General features: G+C 35.9%; 1 protein-coding gene across 3 annotated transcripts in view; it reads right to left on the minus strand.

Moving 5' to 3' along the window:
* The window catches only part of LOC129744035 (uncharacterized), a 40,521-nt gene extending 16,745 nt beyond the window's left edge, over positions 1 to 23,776 (minus strand). Inside the window, exons 1-11 of one of the 3 annotated variants that reach the window (XM_055736358.1) lie at positions 23,724 to 23,776; positions 22,942 to 23,024; positions 3,770 to 3,847; positions 3,608 to 3,711; positions 2,108 to 3,541; positions 1,841 to 2,043; positions 1,398 to 1,779; positions 1,180 to 1,340; positions 918 to 1,120; positions 324 to 817; positions 12 to 262 (exon numbers count right to left, since the gene is read on the minus strand). In XM_055736358.1, the coding sequence (XP_055592333.1) occupies positions 12 to 262; positions 324 to 817; positions 918 to 1,120; positions 1,180 to 1,340; positions 1,398 to 1,779; positions 1,841 to 2,043; positions 2,108 to 3,541; positions 3,608 to 3,711; positions 3,770 to 3,835 (3,298 nt within the window). In that variant the 5' untranslated portion in view covers positions 3,836 to 3,847; positions 22,942 to 23,024; positions 23,724 to 23,776. Of the gene's footprint in view, positions 1 to 11; positions 263 to 323; positions 818 to 917; positions 1,121 to 1,179; positions 1,341 to 1,397; positions 1,780 to 1,840; positions 2,044 to 2,107; positions 3,542 to 3,607; positions 3,712 to 3,769; positions 3,848 to 22,941; positions 23,250 to 23,723 lie in introns of those variants that run through there. The other 2 variants (XM_055736359.1, XM_055736357.1) reach the window with 2 other exon arrangements.
* Positions 23,777 to 23,982: the final 206 nt, after the last annotated feature.

Consider the following 23,982-nt stretch of genomic DNA (forward strand, 5'->3'; position numbering starts at 1 on the left):
ATTGTAATTACATATGCACTCTGGTACCGTTGAGTTCCATTCTCCAGTTGACATACATAAAAGAGAAGTGCTTCCTGAAATAACGTAGCCAAAATTACACTGGAACTGGGCTACATCACCAAAATGATAGTCTTTTTGATCAGTCAGAAGCTTTCCATTTTCAAGGGCACTCAACGGAGGGCACATAACAGGAACGCACGATTTGTTAAGTTGGTATACATCACCGTCGCGATTTCCGGTTTCAGTACTCTCGATGGAATATCTAAAAGATAAATAAATAATGAACAAACTAAACAAAATACTATTTTGTGGCGCGCACATACCCTGCTGTGCCGTTCGCAGCAAAAAGTTCATATCCAGTATTACAAGCGCAGGAATATGACCCTGGTGAATTTATACATTTTTGACGACATCCACCATTTTTAGTAGCACACTCATTGATGTCAATGCAATCTATGCGAGTGCATCCCATCACTTCCAGTTTGAGACAAGGAGCAACGACAAAATCTTGCAATCGGAATCGCACATATTGAGCTTCAATAGGAATTGGAAGATTCAAGATGGAAAGAGTTGGCTCCAAGATTCTAAACTCTACTGCTGTCCCGTCGGGATTGGCATAATCCTTAAATACATCGGTTGTGTCGTTCGTGTATTGAATGCGAATGGCTGACGTAAATGCCAAGCTGCCATCGAAACGTTGCACTGACATAGTTCGGAATCCTCTAACAATGGTTGGTGCCTTAAAATCTATCATCACCCAATTGGCACCGGGATCCATCGAATTGCCACACCAGCCAGCCGAATTGAGTCGCAGCATCTAATGTAAGGTAAAATTATTATAAAAGTTCACAACGCTTCTATATGAGTGGAATTTAAACAGCAAATCTTATTACAAGATATTAGAAAAAGGAACCTACCGACTTGTCATAACCATCTTCAGTGGATGAAACAGAAATACTGTTCTCGGATATACCCCCTGTAGCCAGTCCAAGATCTCCCACAGGTCTGCATTCGGTTGATGGTGAAAATCCTGCTTTACACTGGCAATAAAACGACCCCGGTGTATTCGTACACTCAGTAGACGCAAGATCGCATGGTGATGCCAAACATTCGTTGATATCTGATAAGATACGTATGTTAGAGGAATTCTCACTGTATTGAACTGTTTCTCTTGATTACCTTCACATGATGGCAAGTTATCAAATTCTTGCTCCTCATTGCATTTAACTATATTCGAACCAATTTGTTTATAACCTTTATAGCATTGAATTCGTGCTTCATCTCCGAAGAAATATTGGCGAGTCCGATCCACGAAGAATCCATTTTCAATCTCTGGAAATCTATTGAAGAAAGATTTAAAGTTTTCACAAAGAATCAGACTAATTAATTTAAATTACTTGTAGCATCTTTTCCTAGCGCAGGTGGGTACTGGACTGCTCCATGTTCCGTTTGACATACATATCAGAACGGGCTGGCCTCTGCGTTGATAACCTGGTTCACATTGATAGCTAACTATTGTGCCATAGCTGCGTCCTCCTCCGTTCAAAATAGTAACATTGGCATGGGGAACCTCTTGCAGCACTGGACACTGTGAAGCGAGACATGACGGTTGCCTTTCCCAATTTCCATCAGCCAGACAAGAAATTTTTTCAATCGATGATCCTGAAGCGAACGCAAAACCGGCATAGCACTGATACATAGCCACACCCCGATAAGTCACATTTGTGGAACCAATCGAGAAGCCGTTATCAATTTGTGGAACAGGACCACAGTATACCTCTGAAAAATGTTCAATTTGATGAGAATGTCACACAGTATGGAGGTTGTTTATGCTACCCACCTTGACATTTTGGAATATAATCTATACTCCAAGTACCACCATCTTGGCAAGTCGTAATTATTTTATGTTTGCCAGTTGCGAATTCCTGTCCAATTGGGCAAGTGAACGTAACTACCGTTCCAAATGCAGTATCTCTGCTGGAGGCCAAAGCCCCAATACCCGGTTTCAAATCCGGACAGTCGGCAGAGTATTCGGCTAACCACCTAAGATGAAAATATTAGATCAATATCGATAAAAAGGTTTAAATGGGCATGAACAGCAACATACCCCTTATCGTTGTGCAGAGCGTCGGTTACAAATTTAACCAGTATGTTGCCTGATGAAGCGGTCAGAGTAATTTTTGGAACAGTGCTTCCGGTGAAACCCTCGCCTGGATGAAGGCGTAATCCAGAAGTAGAAGATCCGTCAAATATTTGCACTTTATCGCTTTTGTGGACATTGAAGTAACTAAATCGAAGAGACAATGGTCCTCCCTTGGGATTTTTAATTTTGAAAAAGCATTCTTGATTGTTTGGATATTTCGATAGACCATAGGCAGGAGAGTTGATAGTACCATTTTCTGCTGCAACCGTAGCGGCACAACCTTGTACATATTTTAAACTAAAACCTTTTTTCGTTTCGCCCAAAGCTGTCTTGAAGTATATGTACAGCTTGTTACCGGTAGATATTATCACCTTGTTGCGATCATCGACAGAAGTTCCCGTCAATCGTGCTACTGGTTTGCTGTGTGCATTATCTCCATCTCTAACCAGAATGTAATCTGTATCTTCGTTTAGCTCAAGATCATGTAGCTCTAGTGAAATAACTTTTCCATTTTGTGCTTTAATCACGTACAAGCACTCAAGGCCACCCGGGTAGCTCCGAGGGTATCCAGGGCTATTCAAGGTTTGACCTTGAGTAGTCGCCTGCAATGTACCCCCGCAGGTTTGTGGTTCAGTTTTCCATGTTGCTCTGAAACCTTTCCGTTCAACGCTTCCATCAGATGTGAATTTGATAATCATGAAATTGGAAGCCGTGATAAATGGCTTGCTCGTTAGATCATTTTTCCCTGATATAGCTGCTAAGGAAACTGATTTGTCTTCGGTTCGACCACCTACCAGTATTTGAACAGTATCAAAATTTTTCTCAGTATCGAATTCTTGAAATTGGAGAATAATGTTAGTGCCTTGTGGCCCCTCAAGCGTCCATTTACAGCTGCTTAGTGCTGGGTACTTCTGTGGAAAACTGGGTGACTCAATTACATCTCCTCCCGATTGCATGTGGTAGTGACATGAATTTGGACAATCGAGCTCGTCGCTACCGTCACCGCAATCGTCATTTCCATCGCATTTGAAGGCCTGATTCAAGCAAACTCCATTCGAGCAGAGGACTGAATTTTGAGGACAAGATGCGCGTTTGCACATGAATGGCAGGAGGTTTTCGCACGTTTCCAGCTGCCAAGTTTGAGTATTATTGAGATTCGAAGCAACTACGCATTCGCCATCTCTGGGGTTTGGTTGCTTAAGAGCCCAGAATCCGGAGTATTGCGACACCAATCCTCCCGAAGTGGACTCTAGCGTATTTGTGCGCAGGTCGTCCAACGAGGCTAAGCCAAGCCAGTACATGTTTGATGTTCGACCTCTAGATTCGCCGAACAAAGCAATATCACGCGTTGCTTCATTTTCTTCAAAAGACTCTATAGTAGCTAATTCTGCTCCGTATCTGGAAAAAAGAACCGAATTGATGAACGAAATAAAATGACAAGCAATAAACTCATGAGATATTTACCGTTTACATAACTCTGCGGCCTTTTCCCACGAGTGCTTTACACTAAAATATTTGTAACAGTTAAGCCCTCTCAATTCCCATCCTATGGAACATGAAAAAGGATCCTACAAAATACCAGACGTTTAGTTATTGTTTTTTTCACATGGTGCTACTCAAACATACCTCTGATAATACTGCTATAAATACTGATGCTAACCAAACTATCCTATGTATCGTGTGTATTACCATTTTAGAGTATTTCTATTGAAAAAATAAAAATATACCATTAAAACTTTTGAACCTACAGTTGCGTTCAAAAAGAATGAAATCGCGTGAGGCTGCGCACTCACTTCCAACTTTGACAAGCTGCCATTTCTCTCTCGGTTGATATTTTTTCATGAAATTTTCACATAACTTAGTTCAACTATTCAACTAACGCTCTACAAAATTTGAAGTCTTTACAATGACTAGAAACAAAGATACAGCTTTTCCCGTAAAAAGGGAAATTTGGAGTTGCTTCGCTAAATTTGATGTATCTTTGGCAATTTTAATTGAAAAGTCTTGAAATTTGGACCAATGAATGTAAATATGGTTGATCTAGTACCAGGAAAAGTTTCGTCAAAATCGATGAACGTGATCAAAAATGGTGCTAAGTTGAAAATGAGGTTCATTATTGCCCAACAGATGATTTCATTCTTTTTTGGACGGATGTTTGTATGGAAAACATCGTAATCAATGTTTTCTTTGGTATTAAAAAATTCAAAATTTATCACAAAGTATCTAGTTAATTGATAGGAATTTCATTCCTACTTTATTCAGAAATAGAGAATATTAAAACAGAACTGGTATTTAAACGAGTATAATACTCGCTTCAATTGTGTATCAAATTTGTTCATCAGTATATTCAACAGGTCATTTCTGAAACCCTGTTTTTTTCTTATTTTGAACTCTGTTGAAACATTTTCTATTCCAAAACAATGCAAGAATTAAGTTTCTATCAATTGACAATATTTTTTGTGATAAATTTTGATTTTGTATAAGAAAAAACCAAGAAAACATTGATTACGATTTTTTCCATACAAACATCCGTCCAAAAAAGAATGAAATCCTCTGTTGGGCGAAAATGAACCTCATTTTCTACCAGGCACCTTTTTTGACCACGGTAATTGATTTTGACGAAACTTGGCCTGGTATTAGATCAAACATATTAACATCTTTGATCCAAATTTCAAGACTTTTCAATGCAAATTGCCAAAGATACAGCAAATTTAGTGAAGCAATTCTAAATTTCCTTTTTTTACAGGAAATGCTGTATCTTTGTTTCCATTCATTGTAGAAGACTTCAAATTTTGTAAAGCGTTAGTTGAATAGTGTGAAAATTTCATGAAAAAATATCAACCGAGAGAGAAATGGCAGCTTGTCAAAGTTGGAAGTGAGTGCGCAGCTTCACGCGATTTCATCCTTTTTTGAACGCAACTGTACACATGTATATTTTAAATAAAATGGAACAATTGAAAAATGCTTACATGGAACAAATCATTCAATAAAATCTGATTTAGACAGATTGAAAAAAATTGGAATTGATTGTTTTTTGCAATCCGGAATATGCATTTCTTAAAATGTTGTGAAACATAGTTCTTTGTTAAAGAAAAACTAGCACCTACTGCATATGAGCTCATAAACTGTTTTGATTTTCTCATTTTTTAGATAAATTCAGTATTATAGAACATTTCAAAGGATTTTAATAATTCAAAAATCAGAAAAAATTAATTATGAGAATGATGTCATGTTTTTGTCCTAACCGTTGAAATTTCTTAGTTCAAGGTCAATAATTTTATTTCTACTGAGATTTTTTACCTGGATGGAACCATAATTTATAAATTGTTTCTTAAAAATCTTTCCTTTTGTTTCAATTTTTTCTTCTTTAAAATTTGATATAAATTAAGTCAGATTGTCAGTTAGTTAATATAAAAATGATCATTACATTTTTGGAACTTGTCATATAAAGCCTAATTAAAAATGAAAAAAAAAATGGATTAAATTCATTGTGAAAATATTGGAAATCAAATCCACGCCACGCTAAAAAAAATCTAGATTATTTTGTACATGCAATTTTTACACAAAAAGTTTTATTCATTTACAGTTTTAATTGATGGATTGTGACGATAGAATAGAACACAACTTAAATAAATGCCGTCGATCGTGACCTAGACGTTAGCATTCAAATCTTCTTAGCTAGCGATCATGAGATCGAATCCCGGTCACGGCATACACGGTAGTCTTTCTGTGGGCTGGTGGTTCTAGCATTTGTAAGATACTAGTCATCATATCCTTGAAAGATGTACGCCTTAGTGTTAAGTAAGTTAGATCTCTTCAAAGTCACTTTCATAAGGAGTGTATCGAAAATTAACTGTAAACATATTTGGGCCTTCTACTTACTAACGCGTGAACGCGCACAACTGTGCTCACCTGTATGTAGCATCTTGATCTGTCAAGAGTGAACCAGCGCTTTGTTTACATTTGAAATATTCGTTTCTCCAAAATGTCGCGAATTAAAAAAGAAGTTAAAATTCGTGTGTTGGACACTTGGATGCGAGAGAAAGGCATCTCGATGAATGAAGTGGCGAAACGTTTCGGCATTCATCCGGTGAGTGTAAAATCCATCATCCATAAGTTCGGGGAAAACTATACGTTCGATGATTCGCCAGGAAGAGGCAGAAAACCAGGACCATCTGACCCAAATCTGGAGGTAATCAACCTCATCAACCGGAATCGATCGATGTCCATACGGCATTTGGCGAAAAAAGCTGGGACATCGATCGCAATGGTACAGCGGATCAAGAAGCGAAACAACCTGTTCAAACAAAAGGCTGAACAAAAATCACGAGCCAAAACCAGAGCCTGGAAGCTGTATCATCGGATTTTGCAGAAGCCAGATGCGGGCATTCTCATGGACGATGAAACTTATGTAAAAGAGGATTCCAGTACTCTTCCGGGACCACAATTCTACACTGCAGCTATTGGGAAGGATGTGAGTGACCACAAGAAGTCGATTGAGGTGGAAAAATTTGGCCAGAAAGTGCTTGTGTGGCAGGCAAGGCAATCTGCTCCTACGGATTCAAGTCGGCAAGTTTCTTTACAAAAGGAACAATAAATGCCGATAACTACCAAAAGGTTGCTGCCACTATATGAGAAACATACGACTCCACCATTTTTCTGGCCAGATTTGGCGTCAGCCCACAGCGTTAAATCCACTCTTAGATGGTTTGAGAATAACTATGTAGATTTCGTTGAGAAAGATATTAACCCACCAAACTGCCCCCAGCTTCGCCCCATAGAACGATATTGGGCTATCATCAAGAGAGTTTTTCAAGAAAAATTGGAATGCTACGGCCAAGAAGTGTGATCAATAACCTAATGAAACGCGTCAAGTCGAAAGTCCGAGAATATTACAAATAATTACTTTTTTACTTGTATTTCTTTATAAACTGTAAGAATAAGCTTTTTGAAACATTTCTGAACTGTTTTTTTGTTTGAATCATCAATAAAATCAATACAATAAAAAAAATGGGTTTATAACTTATTTTCGATACACCCCTTATCTCGTATTTGGTCCGCCATGTGTAAAGCAGTTTCTTGCGGTCATTACTGAAAGCAAATGTAAGAATTAAACACGATTAACATCTATCGATGTTCAAAATTGTACGAAAGTATTCGAGCTCGATAAAACTTGGCGTTTTGATAAGTATGTTCTTCACTGTTTCATTCTATTCAACATTGAAATGATCAAATAACTTGCATTTCAATTGCAACTGCAACTTGCAATTTAAAACTTGGTGAGTCTGTATGAAATAAATAAAAGTCTTGGAATTGACGATGAAAATTATAGACACATATATTAATTCAGGAGGTTGGAGTTACGGAAGGTTAGAGAAAACGAAATGCGAATAAACAGTGAAAACTTGTGATGAAGCATTGAGGCTCAAAGTGTCAATCAAATTCTAAAATATTACAGAAATTTATATACGTACTTTGTGCACTTTTGAAATTAACGTTGTGTTATTTTTACTGTTTTATTTTTTTCATGCTGTATTTTGAATAATAATGTTTTGTTTTTGAAACATCGAATTAGTGTCTTGTCGTCCATTCCTTTTCAATATGAGATGTCAAGAAACTCGTGTTAAATTGAAGCTCACTTTATTCAGCCGATCAATCATAAAGTTTTCATCATTTCCCCCATTGATGAAATTAGTTTCCGTTTTGTTTTGTGTCTTGAATTTTCTCTCAATCGTAAAAATTTCTTTTACACACCCGAACGCTCATCACACGATTAATCATCGAGGTCAATGTGCGCGCAGGCAGAGTAGACGGCTTAAGTCGGTCAGGCGGGCGTAGCTCCACTCCGTACCTTTTCCTTTCGGCAGATTCGCCACTTATCGTTTAACGATTCAAGCATATACCTTCATATGAATATGCCACAAGTTTTAAGCTAATCAGGCCTGTGAGGGATAGAATGCCTTGACATATTGGCTGGGAAAAGAAAAAATTTCTACACCCAAATCTGTTTCGGGTAACCTGAACATCGACTAGGGTACTTCTGTCCATAATGCCCTTGCGGGGTAGAACGCCAGCGACTATATTTTGATGAATTTTGAAGATTTGAGAGGTTTTCAGTTGATTCTTTTTACACAAAAGTGTTCTTAAAATCAAAACCTTGTAAGTTTAATAAAAATTATTACCAGATATTCATTTAAACACGAATAACAATCAAATTAAATTTTGTGGTGGCTATTCATCACTAAAGTTGTAAAAATTAATCGAATGAAATAGGCTTTTACACCAAGATGATTGCCTGAAACATCCTCACCATTGATTTTCTTGGTTGTTCATTTTATATATTCGAATTTCCAATTGATGAAAAACTATGGTAAATTGTTGTTTTATGGTAAACTAAAGATTGATTAAATTTTTAATATCCGATCAAAATGCCCCCATCAATTATTGGATAAATCGCCCTCCTCTCAAAGTGCTGTTCGGTAAGATGTAAACAAAACCACGTGTTTCATTCTAAATTTTGGAGTGCAGTTTTCCATGCATACAGACCGATTATCGAAATGATTCATCGATCTTCTTTTTTGCTTAGTCCTAAATTAACATTAGGATGCATAATAATTACAACTTTCGATCGGGTTTGAGTAAAAAACGTGCACTGAAAATCGAATCGGTTCACTAAATTTGTCGCCAAAAGCAGCAGAAAAATTTTGTTGAAACTGACACAAATCAAAATAAAGTTAAAAATTTCATAAAATTTCATTTTTAATGGGGAAATGTTAACAAACCACTTGTTTTTATATGTAGATAAATTTGGAAAAAAAATATTTTTTTTCATTTTTTTCGAATTAAATAAAAGAATTTATTTATTATCACTGTCAATAGTGTGTTGTTTTTGAGTCGTTTTGAACCTATGTTTTGGAGCATTATTTGCCTACACTGGGGCGTTTAACATCCAATGATTTCAAAGGTTGCTTTTGAAGACGTTTGTAAAAATCGAATATTTTGACAGTTTTTAACAATAAAAAGTAATTTTATTGATAGAATATGAGTAGAAAATAGAAATACGAAGCTCATGTTGCAATGTATTCGAGTGTCCAGCTTATGTATATCGCATACTCGGTCATTTCCCTTAGCAGGTGCATTTTCCCCCGAAATACCCTAATTACGAACTAGTGAACAAAGCTGTTTTGTACCGTCCCTACTAGATAATCCAGTGCACTTAACGGAAGAACCAAAGCGGATATGGAAAATCAGCTCTAAATGGAACTGGTTAAGAACGTGCTAACCAAGCCCTGAGCTGTAAAACCCCGCGGCACAAATTCCGTTTTGCGTTTCTAGAACAACCATTACCAGTTACGAAAATGTGGGGCTCTCTTTCAGGTGGAATGTCTGAAATATTCGATGAATTAGCATATGTACGCCGATTTAGACAGTGTTTGGAAGTTGCTGGTGGCACGTATCTTCAATCCAAGAGTCGGTGATCGCTCAAGAAGGGCCGCTGGATATATTGTGCGTTCGACCATTTTCTACACGTAAAGGAAAGTGTCGATCGAAAACCGTTAGCCCGACACGACGACAAACAAATATATAAATGACCAATGCCCGCTTTCGTTCGATATGTTCGTCACCAGTCGTCGGTCTCTCCTTTCTCTCTCTCTTCCAGTGACATCAGCGCATTCGCAAACCTGACAACATCAAGTTGGTTTGCGAGGCGCGTTCCCGATTTCATTGAACCCAGTTCACTTGAGTGATTGTGTGTACTGATTAGATGAAATTCATCTAAAAGGAATGCCCAAACTGTTTAGCAATAGCGGATCTTGTGTTATTTGTCAGGTGCCTCGTAAAATTTCAGTTGGTATTTTTGAATAATTTTGTTGATTCTATTTATAGTGAGGCAATGTTAATTATTTCAGGGCCCTTCATGGAGTAGTTTGTGATTTTTAAGAACATACATAAAGCATTGCAGCATGTACTCTCATGATTTGGTGGCCTTCACACAAAGATGAGGAATTATCAAAACTTAATTGATTGTTATATTATAGTGGAATGGGGATGTAATAGGCAGCAACACGTTATTTTGTTCCTTTCCTTGAAATTTCTATTGAGTTAACTAGTTTAAGACAAGCAAACCGGAAAAGGTTTAAAAACTGTCCTTATTCTCTTCGACATTATATGAAAATTTCACATACTTATTCCATTGAAATCTCTGAATGCCTTGAACTTCCTTAAAAGACGTTACAAAGTTGAATACGTATGCAAAACATATAAGTCAAACAAATAAGTCGACTATCGAAAGTCAAAAATACGATTAACATGTTACTTAACATTTGGTGCTATCATAAAATCATTATTCTATTTCTGACCACCCTTCTGGTATGAACAGAACCACTAGTTTTGGTGTTCTACCCCACGGTGTGTTTTCTAGCACAAACATATAATCGAAATTGAGTTTTTATCATTATGTTTATCTTAAGTTAGACGTAAATCAGATCCCTAAACCGTCGTAAACGTTGAATTTGGTTCTTAAATTATTGTTAGAGCTGCAAATAGCAAATATGCTTAACCCTCAACCGTCCCAGAAATTTTTACACGTTATAGTCCTTGGAGTGTTAATTTGACACCTCTGACTAAAACCAATATATCTCTCTTGTTTCCCAACCGATTTTTAAAATATTTATAATTTTGAAAACCTTGTTATGTGTTTTTGACTATTCATTGATTGAAAAGTACGGTTTTTACACACCTTTTTTGCATTTTTTTGTGGTTATGATCTTAAAAAAATCCAAAACATACATACTTATGTGCAACGTTTAGTTTCTAACTTAAGCTTTCTTTGACCCTAAGTAAATTTTTTTCGAGCATTATGTAGCTGATATGTGAATGGATGTATGGGATGTATGTGAATAATGTTTGAAAAACATACTTGAGTTACATTACAGGGTTTCCAAAACTATCGGATGAGAAACAAGAGAGACATAGCGGGTTTTCCGGGATTTTCATCCTCGCGGATGATTCATCCCTTAACTTTGATGATACGTTTTATCATAGTTGTATAAATTGACCCTTCCCAGTATGGAATACGAACGAGTTTGTTTATGTATACGTTAGGTAAAAATTTGGTTTCATTTAATAAAAAAAAAACAATTTTAAAACATGATTTGAATATAAGACCCATCGCTGGGTCGCAATTTAAAAATAGAAATAAGGCGGTGCCAAACACCGAAATTGGCTGGATATCCAAATACGGCAAACGCATCATTTCTCATCATAACTGACAACCCGTGCAGGATATGAGAAGGCAATGCAAATCTTGCCGTGCTTAAAAATGTCCAAACTTGATTCCAACTACCGTAAGATGAAATGATGGGAATAGAAATAGACCAAGAAAAATGATTATGATCACATGGGAGAACTATTCCCTTCATTCCGATAGACATCGACACTCAACCAGTATAATATTCATACGCCAGGTTGGTCTCCTGTAGTAGAATGTTAATACATGGGCCCCGGAGAGGCGCAAGATGTGGGTTCAAGTCTCACCGGGAGACAAGGCGAATTTTTTTCGCATGTTTTTCAACATCGATTTTCTGTTATCTAACCCCTTAAATTTCATCTAAGTTGGATTCATTTCTCTACAAAAAAAAGTTTCGCTGACTGAATGTTTGAGTCAAGACCCATCGCTGGGTCGCAATTTAAAAATGAATATAAGACGTATAATAAATTTCTCGTTTTCGTGCGCAATTTGGTTTTAACGACGTTTTGCGCAGCACTGGATTGCCGTGAATGCAAAAGGACACAAAACAACAGTTTCTCGGGTTGGTTTTGTGACGTTTTGCATTTTGGCAGGAAATGCATTGCCAAATGCTGAAAAGTTTATTTATATGAACGGAAATCGTTTAACAGAGTTGTTTCGACTATCGTAGTGAATTAAATTCCTTCAACTTGTTGCTGGGTGAGTGCCATAAACGTTTAAGTCCAAATTCAATTTTCAGCCCGATAAATTTCGTCCGATCGTTAACATAAGAACTTCAGATTCTGTAGTGCACATATTACCTGCAGTCAACGCTCCAGCAATTTAAACGTAAGTCTTCTTTCTTTATTTCTTTTTTTTGAGATGCTTACAAATTACCACTGAAATAATTTCCTCAAATTACATGCCAATAACTGGGTCATACCACAGAGGGATCATACCATGTGAGGAATTTAGTACTTGAAGCGAGTTAGCAGAAATTAGCGAACGTTAGGACAAAATAAGTCATGTTTAGGATTAAACTAATCAATTTGTGAAACGACGTTTGCGCCTAGAACGTAATGCAAAAGGTCATAAGTACTTGTTTACCCGGACATCTAAATTTAAGCCTGTATCCCTCCCTTCTCGTCTATTACTGTATCGCATACCAATATTTCAGACAATTCTGAGTCCTATTTGAAATACAAGATTTGAAAATGTGTTTCAAAACTTCAACAGCGATTTTCTGTCGGGTGGCTCTTACGACTTAATCAAAATAAACTCTAGAGTTATTTTGGTAATTTGAGGATTATTAGATTTTTTAAATTGTAATTCAAGATTTAAAAAGAAAGGTGCTGGGTTTTGGAAGAATGCTGTTTTGTTAGCTTTTCGAAAATCCGCATTTTTTCAGGGTTTTCAACAGATATCGTCAAATAGGGGTTTGAGTTCATTTACGTCCATTTTTCCATCAAAGCTGTGATTTAATGAAGAAAATTCGTGTCAAAACTCAAAATCACTATTGAATGGATCAAGAATTTTTTTTTAATACTAATTTTCTTGAAGTATACTCCCGTTCAAAAGAAGTAATTTTAATTATCATTCCCAAAACTAGCTTTTAAAGCATTGAATATGTAGATCAATTATTTAAATTATCTTTATTTTCAATTGACTGTTTTACAGAGATACAACAAAAATAAATGAATGGATGGAATCATGATTAAAATAAGCTCAACTAGCATCTCTTGTTGTTAAAGTCTATCAACACAGTCTCTGTTAAACCTGAGCAGCTTCAATCAAAGTAGGCGTTCTCGCCTACTTACCTGTTGGTATGGCTTGGTTTTCTTCATTTCTGCTGAATGCAGGTTTTAATTAATTTATGGGTTAATGTCTAGTTTTTTGTTTGTTAGGAATAGTTTGTAAAAACATCGCAATTTAAGTTGTTCTTTCTGCTTTACTAAGCCTAGGGTAAAGAGGCTAAGCTTCATTGATAGTGACAATTTGTTTCATTATATATTAGAAATAAAATCCAACGTCCAAATTCCGAACAGCGTATTCTAAATTTCAATTTTCTTACTGTCCTTTTTTGGATTAGAGACGAATGCCTCAAGATCAGAAGAAATCATTTATTAAACAAATGTTTGAAAAAGGTCATAGGTAGGGGAGAATAAGGAGACCTGATCTCTGGGGTCGATTTGATTTTTCAGCTATACCTATAGCTCAATAGCGTCATGGAGCAAAACAACTATGCTGCAAATAAAAATTTATTTTTTAATTATTGAACTTTGTTTGAAAAAAATCACACAATGTTACTTGAAGATCTTTTTTCATCACTTTAAAATGGATGGATCTCGTTTAACGTTCATCGAACTCGCTCCTGCACCGCTAGTTAAAGTAGTCCCACATCACCCTGCTCTACTGGCATCACTTGAAATAACTAGGCTGAACACCCATGTTTGAGGACACTTTGACTTTGAGGTGTGTTTCCCACAAACCACAAACATCACAACCCAGCCGATAGCAGACGTTTGGGCGATTTAAAAACGGTATAATTTATGAGAATCGGTTCAGTACAGCTTTGTTCTACAACCAAATTATAAATCCGGGTCTTAAATGACCCTAACCGACTAATTGTTCTTTATTTGTTGAGTGACTCTGATAACTCTATTAAAAATTCAAAAATGAGGTATCGTTGAACTTCTCATTTCTAGAAAAGTCAGAAAATTTTATGTACCTTGATCACCGGTAACTTTGATCAACATGAAATTTTTGCAAAATTACCTAAGAGCAAGTTCACTGGTGTTGGGAAAAAGTGGTAGAAATTTTGACACTAACGGCACATTTTGAAAATTTTGCCATGCAAAAACATTTTCAAGATCTGTGGCCTTCTAGTTTTTTTTACAACACGTGTTGTATTTTCGCATGCTGTGATGCAAAAATAGCAATATTTCCATCACATACGGCTGAAATAGAAACAGTGTTGCAAAAAAATACAACGCCCCAAGATCTTGAAAACATTTTTGCATGGTGAAATTTTCAAAATGTCAAAATTTGTACCACTTTTTCCCAACACCAGTGAACTTGCTCTAAGAGCATCTGTATCCGTGGTCCTAACAGCCGGTTTAGACCCAAATTCCGACCCGAGAAACCGCACTGGTGATCCATGAAATATGACGCGGAGACATTCAACTGGAGATGATCTGAAAATACGAATTCATCAAAAGCGAAAAAAGGCAACCATAACAACGGAGCAGTACATTCAGCCGGATGAAGAAAGATAGCTGGATATTTGAAATGGAGCATATATTTCCTTTACAGGGATGTTATTACCGAATGGTTCTCCACACGAAAATTCCAAATTCATAATGAAATTTTAATGATTGATCATGAGAAATAATCTTGACTCAGAAACTCCGAACTGATTCCAAAACCTTGAAACTCATAATTTTAAATTCTAAATGAGTTGAAACTTATTTCAGAGGTTCTAGTTCCAAACTATCAAAATAAAAATCGTGTATCTTTTATCATATTTAGGATTCCGTATCCAGATTAGGATTCTTGATTTTTGGTTAGGATCGTCATTAGAAAATATAAATTAAAAGCTGTTTTGAAATTGATAGTAGCCGAATGAAATTGCCAAAAAATATAGTGATTAGATTAAGTAGTTTGCTGATTTTTGTCGTTCTAAATGTAGGGTCTGCTCTTGAATCCTTTTTGAACTCAGACTTAGAAATTTTTATTCTTTTTGATGGATAACGTTTTGAGGGATGATGCCTCCACGAACTTCTCTGTTACCAGAACAGTTTTACAAAGCGTCCTTTTGAGTGATAAACTTAACATATGCCACATGAATGTTCAAAGCTTATGCGCCCGGCGATTAAGCAAATTCCTCGAGCTAAAAAACATATTTACTCAAAGTAAGGTCGACATTATTTTTATGACTGAAACATGGTTGAGTGATGTTGTTAGTGACACAATGATAGCTATTGATGGCTTTAATATAATTCGTAATGATAGTAATAGGAATGGTGGTGGAATATGCATCTATATTAAAAAATCTCTTCGTATTGAAATAATTAAAAAATCTAATAATAGCAACGGCTGTGCTGTGTGGCAGCGGCCTAAAGAATACTGCCACTGGGATACTGGTCCATGTCGTACGAGGCGACTTATCCAGTACTTCCCAGATACGTTTATCTCATATTCCTGTTTATTGGAAATCAATGAGGCTGTATCTGGGCGGGGGAGAAAATAGGTCAAGGTCAATTATTGCATGCAGAGTTCAGAAGTTTTTCAAGTTCAAACATTGGAAGAAAATGTTTTGAATCTGAATCAGTTTTAAATTCTTGCTTGTATTTTTTAACCTTTGTACGTATTTTCTCTCGAGAAGGGTATGCCAATAGTGCATATGTAGTACATGCATTTGCACAAGCTGTATTCTTCCATATTTTCTCGTTTTACCAATTTGGAATATGATTTTTCATTTAACTAATCTCTTTGCTCTCCTAGTAACTCCGTTCAATAAAATCTCTTCACAAGTGTTCAAATGTGAATCGCAAACGCTTCGCTTACGGTCCCATTGCTTTTGGCTATCTGTTAATATTAACCTCCTTATAATGGACAAGTATTCATTATCTTCTATCTTTGGATCGGTAACAGAATTTTGTGGAGGTAAATGTCCGTTCATATAAAGATATTTAATTGTTAAAATTGCGACATGGTTATTCAATCATTGAAGCCGTACAAATATCGTTTCCGTGGAAAAAAAAAAATTTCAAAAAATAAAAAATATATTTTTTTTTAGGTTGCCAAAAGGCTTCAATATTCTTTCTTAAATCAAAATTTTGATCAAAACTTGTATCGCATGTCGACAGTCATATCTGTTTCACCTAATATATGTCACTTCTCTTGTATTGACACATGTTCCCTTAGCTTTAGAATGGTTATAGTGTTAAGAAGAGTCAAAGCTCCTTTAATATCGTACTCTGATATTTCGTATCATACGTCAATCCTGGTGCTGGAATCCACTGCTACAGCTTCGTGCAGTGTTAATATCGCTTGTTTCAAATTTGGCGTCACAGAAGCTCATTGTAGTCGTCTAACCAGAGCGCTGACTGGTCATTTAAATAAATATATATAAAATCAAGACTTTGTGCTCTGAATCTCCTGTATGGTTAAGCTATGATTCAGAGGTACTATTGTACCTATATTTACCTTCCACTTAGTGTGTACATTCCCTGTTTTGCCCGACTTCATTTTTTCAATGTATGTCAGAATTTAACCAAGAAAGTTAAAAAAAAGTTCTTATTTCCAATATAATGATTGGAAAAAAAAGCTTCATTGCTTAAAAATCCCTGTGTGGATAGGCTAAATGCCAACTTTGCCATTATAGAATCGTTTGTTTGCCCTCATTGTAGCATCCTGGTTAGAACATTTTCTAATCATTGTAAACTCAAATCTCCTGAATTTTGTAGTTGTGAATCAATAATGTGTGAATCTTTTTAGCTCATACATGCCTGTTTTTCGTTTGCTAGAAAGCTTTTATGTACTCTCGCCTATCCTGTTATAAGCGTATCTAATTCTAAGAATTTAAACTAAAATAACAATCTGTCATTTTTCACCCAATGTGGTTATAAGCTTCAATGCATCAAAATCCCTACGTGGATCGGCTTTATGCCCTAAATATTTATTTATTTTCTAATCCTTTTATGGTTTTCAGGTTTCTCAGGTATATGATGAAATCTGTAAAAAAAAAGGCTAGGCACAATTTTCCCGTTTGTTTGGATAACGTGCCGCTATCAAGCCTACCCCTTTTCTGATACCTGATACCTGATGATAGCTATTGATGGCTTTAATATAATTCGTAATGATAGTAATAGGAATGGTGGTGGAATATGCATCTATATTAAAAAATCTCTTCGTATTGAAATAATTAAAAAATCTAATAATAGCAACGGCTTATCTCATGGTTATCCAACTGAATTTATCTTAACTAAACTACACTTGGGAGCAAACAAATTACTATAATCCTCCGGATGTTGACTGCTCTGAAACATTGCAATATCATGTACAGCAGTATTCCTTAACTTGCAACAATAGTTTTCTTATAGGAGACTTTAATACAGACATTATGAGAAAATCGCGTAGAATAGATTGTTTTAAAGATACAATTTCAAGTTTTTCATTTCATTGCATAAACTCAGAACCAACTTTTTTTCACAATAATGGTTGTTCGCAATTGGATCTGATTCTCACTGATACACCTGATAAAATTAATCGTTTTAGCCAAATTTCAAATCCAGGTGTTTCACATCACGACATGATTTTTGCATCTCTTAACTTTGAAAAAAATGAAGAGCAAATGGGCTACTGGTATCGCGACTACAAGCATTATAACGCAAGTGACCTCCAATTTGCACTGGGATTCATTTTTTAGCATAAATGATTCCGATATGTTAGTGGAATTACTGAATAATTTCCTAACAGAAATACACGATCTATTCTTTCCCTTAAAATACAAAAGGTTCCGTAATCATAGCTGGTTCAATAAGGACATACAAGTTGCAATGATTAATAGGGATCTGGCATACAAAACATGGAAGCGTTCTCGGAGTTTAGCCGATCGAAACCGTTATAAAGTTTTAAGAAACAAAGTGACCTCATTGATTCGGATGCCACACTTAATCAAGAAGCGCGTTCTATAAATTTGAGTGTTCCTGCCAGAAAATTCTGGAGTATTTTGAAAAGAATTGGTTTATCTAATACGCTCTTCTACAAATTTCAGTTCCACTGCAACTGAAATCAATTCTTTTTTCACTTCGAATTTTACCATTAATAACAACGCAGCTCTGCGACTACCTGAGAACTCTAGAGGGTTCCGTTTTAGGATTGTGAAAGAATATGAAGTTGTCAATTCTGTATCTCAAATCAAATCCGATGCTGTGGGCATAGATTGTATTCCGATAAAACTTATAAAAATTCTGCTGCACTCTTCATTACCATTATTAACTCATCTCTTCAACACCATTATTTTAACTTCGAAGTTTCCCGTTTTGTGGAAACGGGTGAAAGTTATACCTATTCCAAAAAAATCAAACGTATCAGATATTACCAATTTTAGACCAATCAGCATTTTGAGCTCATTATCTAAAGTATTTGAAAAGCTTATTAAACAACAAATATATGATCATATTGGTGAACATAACTTTCTCAGTGAGTTCAAGTCCGGTTTCAGACCTAATCATAGCACTGAAACAGCGTTAATGAAAGTGCACAATGATATAGCCCTTACCTTGGATAAAAGAGGAAGCGCATTACTTCTGTTAATGGACTTCTCGAAAGCTTTCGATAGGGTAGCGCACAACAAACTTGTACAAAAACTAGTACATAATTACAATTTTTCCAAACATGCGGCTGAATTGATTTTCTCGTACCTTCAAGGGCGCACGCAATCCGTTTATTTCAATGGTGTTTTTTTCGGAATTCTCAGAAATTGATTCGGGGGTTCCTCAAGGTTCTATTTTGGGCCCTATTCTGTTCTCGCTATTCATAAACGGTCTTCCTTTGGTTCTGAAGTTTTGCTCAGTGCATCTTTTTGCTGATGATGTTCAGATATACGCAAGTACTGATGGTTGTTCTTCCTTACAGCAATAAGGTGCTCAAATGAACCATGATCTTTCCAAAATCCACGAGTGGGCTGTTGATAACCTTCTGCCTATTAATCCAGCAAAAACAAAAGCACTATTCATCAACAAGTTAACTCCATCTGTCCTACCTCCTAAACTTTATTATGATGGACAAGAAATTTCGTTTGTAGACCACGCTGAAAACCTTGGTGTTATTTTTGAAAAAAGTTTCTCTTGGGACCGCCAAATAATCTCCCAATGTGGTAAAATATATGGATCTTTGAAAAAGCTCTACTTGACAACTAAACATTTGGATACCTCAACGAAACTCCGCCTATTTAAGTCGTTTATTTATCCTTTATTCATCTACGGTGATTTTCTTTATCAAAACGCTTCGGAGAGATCTATGAGACGACTTCGCACTGCGCTGAATTCTTGCGTCAGATATGTTTTTAATCTTACAAGATTCTCACACGTCTCACATCTTCAAAAAGATTTATTAGGATGTCGCTTCGAGAGATTTTATGCCTACAGATCCGTTACTGTTATTCATAGGATTCTTTCCTCAGGCAAACCGGAGTATCTAAGATCTCTCCTTGTACCGCTACGTAGTTCTCGTACAGGATGTTTCGTTATTCCCCGACACAGTTCTGTTTACTATAGTAACTCGTTTTTCGTAAGAGGTATCGTTAACTGGAACGTTATTTCTTTCCATGTAAAATCTATTAGATCTAGGTCAGAGTTCAAGAGGGGTTTATTGGCAGGACTTGCAGATTAAGAACGACATAATCTTTAAGAAACGAACGAATAAAAATTTAGCTAGGAAAACACATCAGTATAACACATTGTAACAAGTTATAAGATTGTATCTTACGTTACATAATGGCAATAAATAAATAAATAAATAAATAAATGTACGCAGGAACATTTTCCATCTTTTGTTTTTGAAAGAAAACGTTGAAAAATTCAATTGAGTCCAAACAAAAAAAAATACTGTTATTGATGTTTTAAGCTTTTTGTGCTAATTGGCATCAAAACAATAATTCTGAAGACGTGGGGAGAGGGGGTGGATTTAAATTCCCCACCTCCACCTCCCATGAGGATCCTCCAAAAACTACTCCACACGAAAATTCCAAATTTATAATGAAATTTTAATGATTGATCATGAGAAATAATCTTGACTCAGAAACTCCGAACTGATTCCAAAACCTTGAAACTCATAATTTTAAATTCTAAATGAGTTGAAACTTATTTCAGAGGTTCTAGTTCCAAACTATCAAAATAAAAATCGTGTATCTTTTATCATATTTAGGATTCCGTATCCAGATTAGGATTCTTGATTTTTGGTTAGGATCGTCATTAGAAAATATAAATTAAAAGCTGTTTTGAAATCGTTGTTCAAATTTTGTTTTGCATTTAATTTGAAATTTAATTTATGATTTTCTAAATTAAATTTTCATTCGTGAATGGCTGCCTGCGGAATATCATCCGCGCTTGGTGGCCTGGCAATTGGATCTCAAACGTGGAACTACATCGCCGGTGGCATCAGAAGGCGCTAGAAATCGAGATTCGTTGAGATGGATTGGACACACGCTGCTAAAAGATGAAAACGAATTTTTCAGAGAGGCGCTTGAATGAAATCCAGAAGGACATCGAAGGAGAGCGGAAATCCGAGCTGTCGACGATAACCTCAACTGGGACCAAGTGAAGACGGTGGCTCCGGATCGTCAACAGTGGAGGTCTTTTACCACGGCCCTACGCGCCGGAGAATCGACTGGATCATTAAGTAAGTTAGAAATTCATTAGCATTTTCTCATTAATTTTCCGCATATGAAAAAAAGACACCATCCTGAGTTTTTGTTTCATATTCAGATTTGAAGTTCTTAAACTTTATTCTTACGAAGAATTCAGAAAATTCAAAGCTTCAAAATAGCTGTCTGTAATTGGAACTTAGAATCAGATTTGTCATCAGAAATTCATATTTTAATTCTAATTCACAAGTCGGATTGAAAATAAATAATTGAAATAATGGATTCAGATTGAAACCCTAAATATCAGGATAAAAATTATAGATTCACGATTGAGAGCTCTGAAACAAATTTCAATTCTTGGTTCTTGGACGCTTAATTCATAAATATTATTTTGTACATTTAAGAAATCGTATTGAAATTCGGAATCAAATCCGAACTTCCAAGTTTGAATTGAGGTTCAAAATTCGGATTCAGAATTGATATTTATTGAGATTAAGATTCAGCTGGTAAATGAGTTTCACAATCAAGATAAAGTTATTTTTAGTTTATTTTTAAAGTTAATAATTTTTACCCAATGCCAGTTTGAACTCATACATCAGCTGAAATTTACAAATGTAAAGTAGTACTTGAGTTCGTTTTTCAAGTTTTTTTTAAAAAACCCTGGGTTTTATTAAAAAAAATGCATGGAATTGAGTTTTATTGAAAATGTTTGCAGATAAAGAAACAACAAATTTGAATTCAAAGTTAGAATTCTAAACTTTATTTTGACGTAAATTATCATTATTTGAAAATACTTTCAGTATTTGAAAAATTCTGTGAAATCTGTGAAAATTTCCAAAACTTTCTGTTCTGTGACACAGATTCTGTGATGAAAATTCGTTAAAAGTCAGTGAAATTGAAGATTTTTCTGTGATTTCGTCAACTTTGACACAGTTTCCAAACAAGATTTTTGTATTTGAGATGTCTACAAATAAATGTTCAATATTTGAAGTAATTGAAACAGCTTTGGCTAATTCAAATGCAATTCTATTTAAATTGTTGAAAAATTGCCAATATTATACTTAGATACATATATAACAACTGAGAAGTGAGATATGTATAGCGATTTTCAGCGAGGAGTGTCAACATTAAAACCCTAAATTTCATTAGGAAGTTTTTTGACTGAGCTTTCTTGGAACATCCATGAAAAAAAAAAAAACTAATACATAATGCAACACTAAACATTTGATGAATCCATAATTAGGAGTCGTAGAATATTTTCTAACTGGATGGGTCTGAAAAAAGTAACAAGCCGTATACATTCAAAGAAGATTGAACATGTCGTGTGATTTACTTGAAATTAGAGTACATGCATCTTCCAAAAAGTATAAAATCAATTTTGTGCAGAATTTTTGATTTTTAATGCAAAACCAATTTTAGTTGTTGAATCAGATTTTTCTCATTGAATCTACTGAATTTTCTTTCCAGAAGCACATGTAGATTATAGTAACATTTCAAGCAGGCGTTCATTTTTTTCGGATTCTAATTTGTTCTCGGATTAACGTTTGGTTTTCCGTTCTTACAAATATTCAAAACATGCCACAGACCGCGGATGTAGAGCAAAGTGAAACACTGAGTCACCTGCGTCAAACGGTCAGGTGACGAAACAGACAAAAGCGAACTCATGGTCTCAGAATTAGTCGGCCCCATTCAAAAGATTATCTGCTCTGATCGAAAGAGTGCAGCAGTCAGTCGTTAGACTTGAGCGGGATTCCAACAGCGAACCCGCCGCCGAATATAAGCAAACGCGTTGAGTTGAGCCTGTTTTCACAGTTTTTTCCTCCTCATCGTCCCTTTGGAAAACTGGCTCGACGTGTTTTGGCACTCATAACCTGCATTTTTGTGTAGTGCAACATGCATAAATATTGTACGCGACTGATGCTGCTGCTGCTGCTGCTAGTGGTGCACATTTACAACTGGTCATCAGTGCCGAAGTCGGGCTAGCCGAAGAAATTCCTACTAAACCTGTTTCTGGAAACAGTGTTGCGATCCGCTATACGTCCCCTAATGAAACATACATCGATCGCCTTATGTTGTTGTTAAGAAATTTTTCCTCCATAGGAAAAGCGACTTTTTATTTTGTCCGGTTGAACGTTAGTAGTAAGCACTTTTCAATTACAGTTTGAAAAATAGATAAATGACTGATAGATAAATACTTACTGCTTATTGATACTGAGTAATCTGGAAAAACTTTCAGGTGAACACTCCTATGGTTATTTCATTTTTTTAAGTATAAGATCCAACTATAAAATTGAAATAAGCCATTGATTAATCAACTATGAAATTATCCTCTTTAGTTTCTAGCGAGAAGCGAGAAGTAATTTGATGAATGATTTTCTTATTTTAAAGTCGAGTACTGAAGACATGCTATTAGGCCACCGTTACTTTTCACTTTTCACACCCATTCGTAGCACATTGCACAGCATCACGGCAGCGCACTTTCTAGATCTTGAATGTACGGGATGATGCATCCGATAGGTAAAATTTAAATTTTCTCAATCGTACCCTGGATGTAATAAGTGACACTGGCCTCCAAAGGCATGTAATTTTTAAAATGTAGCCCGTAAAAATTCCGAGTTTAAAGAAATTCCTGTTATTCACTGAATTAGTTTCCACGTATTCACACCAGCAAGCCCGTTTTCACTGATACATCCGAAACGCGCATAAATACATTGAAAAGAATGTATGCCAAGATCAAGAAACAGAGGAAAGAAAAATGCCAACGTATTCAGTTTTCGCCACTATCCCTCTAGGTGTAAAAATTAGAATTCCTTTTTCGGGATTTCTTCTACATTCGAGCTGCACTATCACTAAAAATCACAATATCCCTTAACAGCAGGTTGTCGGTTAGTTACAAGCAAATAAAAACCTCAATGGAGTCAAACAACTTAACACAACTCGAGAAAGTACGGAGTAATAAGCTGAATTAGCTCAAGACACACCTTTCACATTCAACCGCCTGGCTCGTACTGATCATAGTCTTCGTAAGACAGGTAACATTCTTCGCTGGGCTTCGCCTTGGTGTATGTTTAAGTATCGTTGAGATTATTGAGATGATGAAGGAATACGAAATAAAAGGTTGGCTGCTTGCTGATGGCCTTAGCAGGTTCGTCGTCTGATTTTTTTTTGGCTCTGGGAGTTGAAGTCTTTTCAAGTGTTGGTTCAATGAATGAATTTTCTTGATCGAGAGTGGGTTCGTAC

The sequence above is a fragment of the Uranotaenia lowii genome, chromosome 2 (assembly GCF_029784155.1).
Source record: "Uranotaenia lowii strain MFRU-FL chromosome 2, ASM2978415v1, whole genome shotgun sequence".
Taxonomy (NCBI): Eukaryota; Metazoa; Arthropoda; class Insecta; order Diptera; family Culicidae; genus Uranotaenia; species Uranotaenia lowii.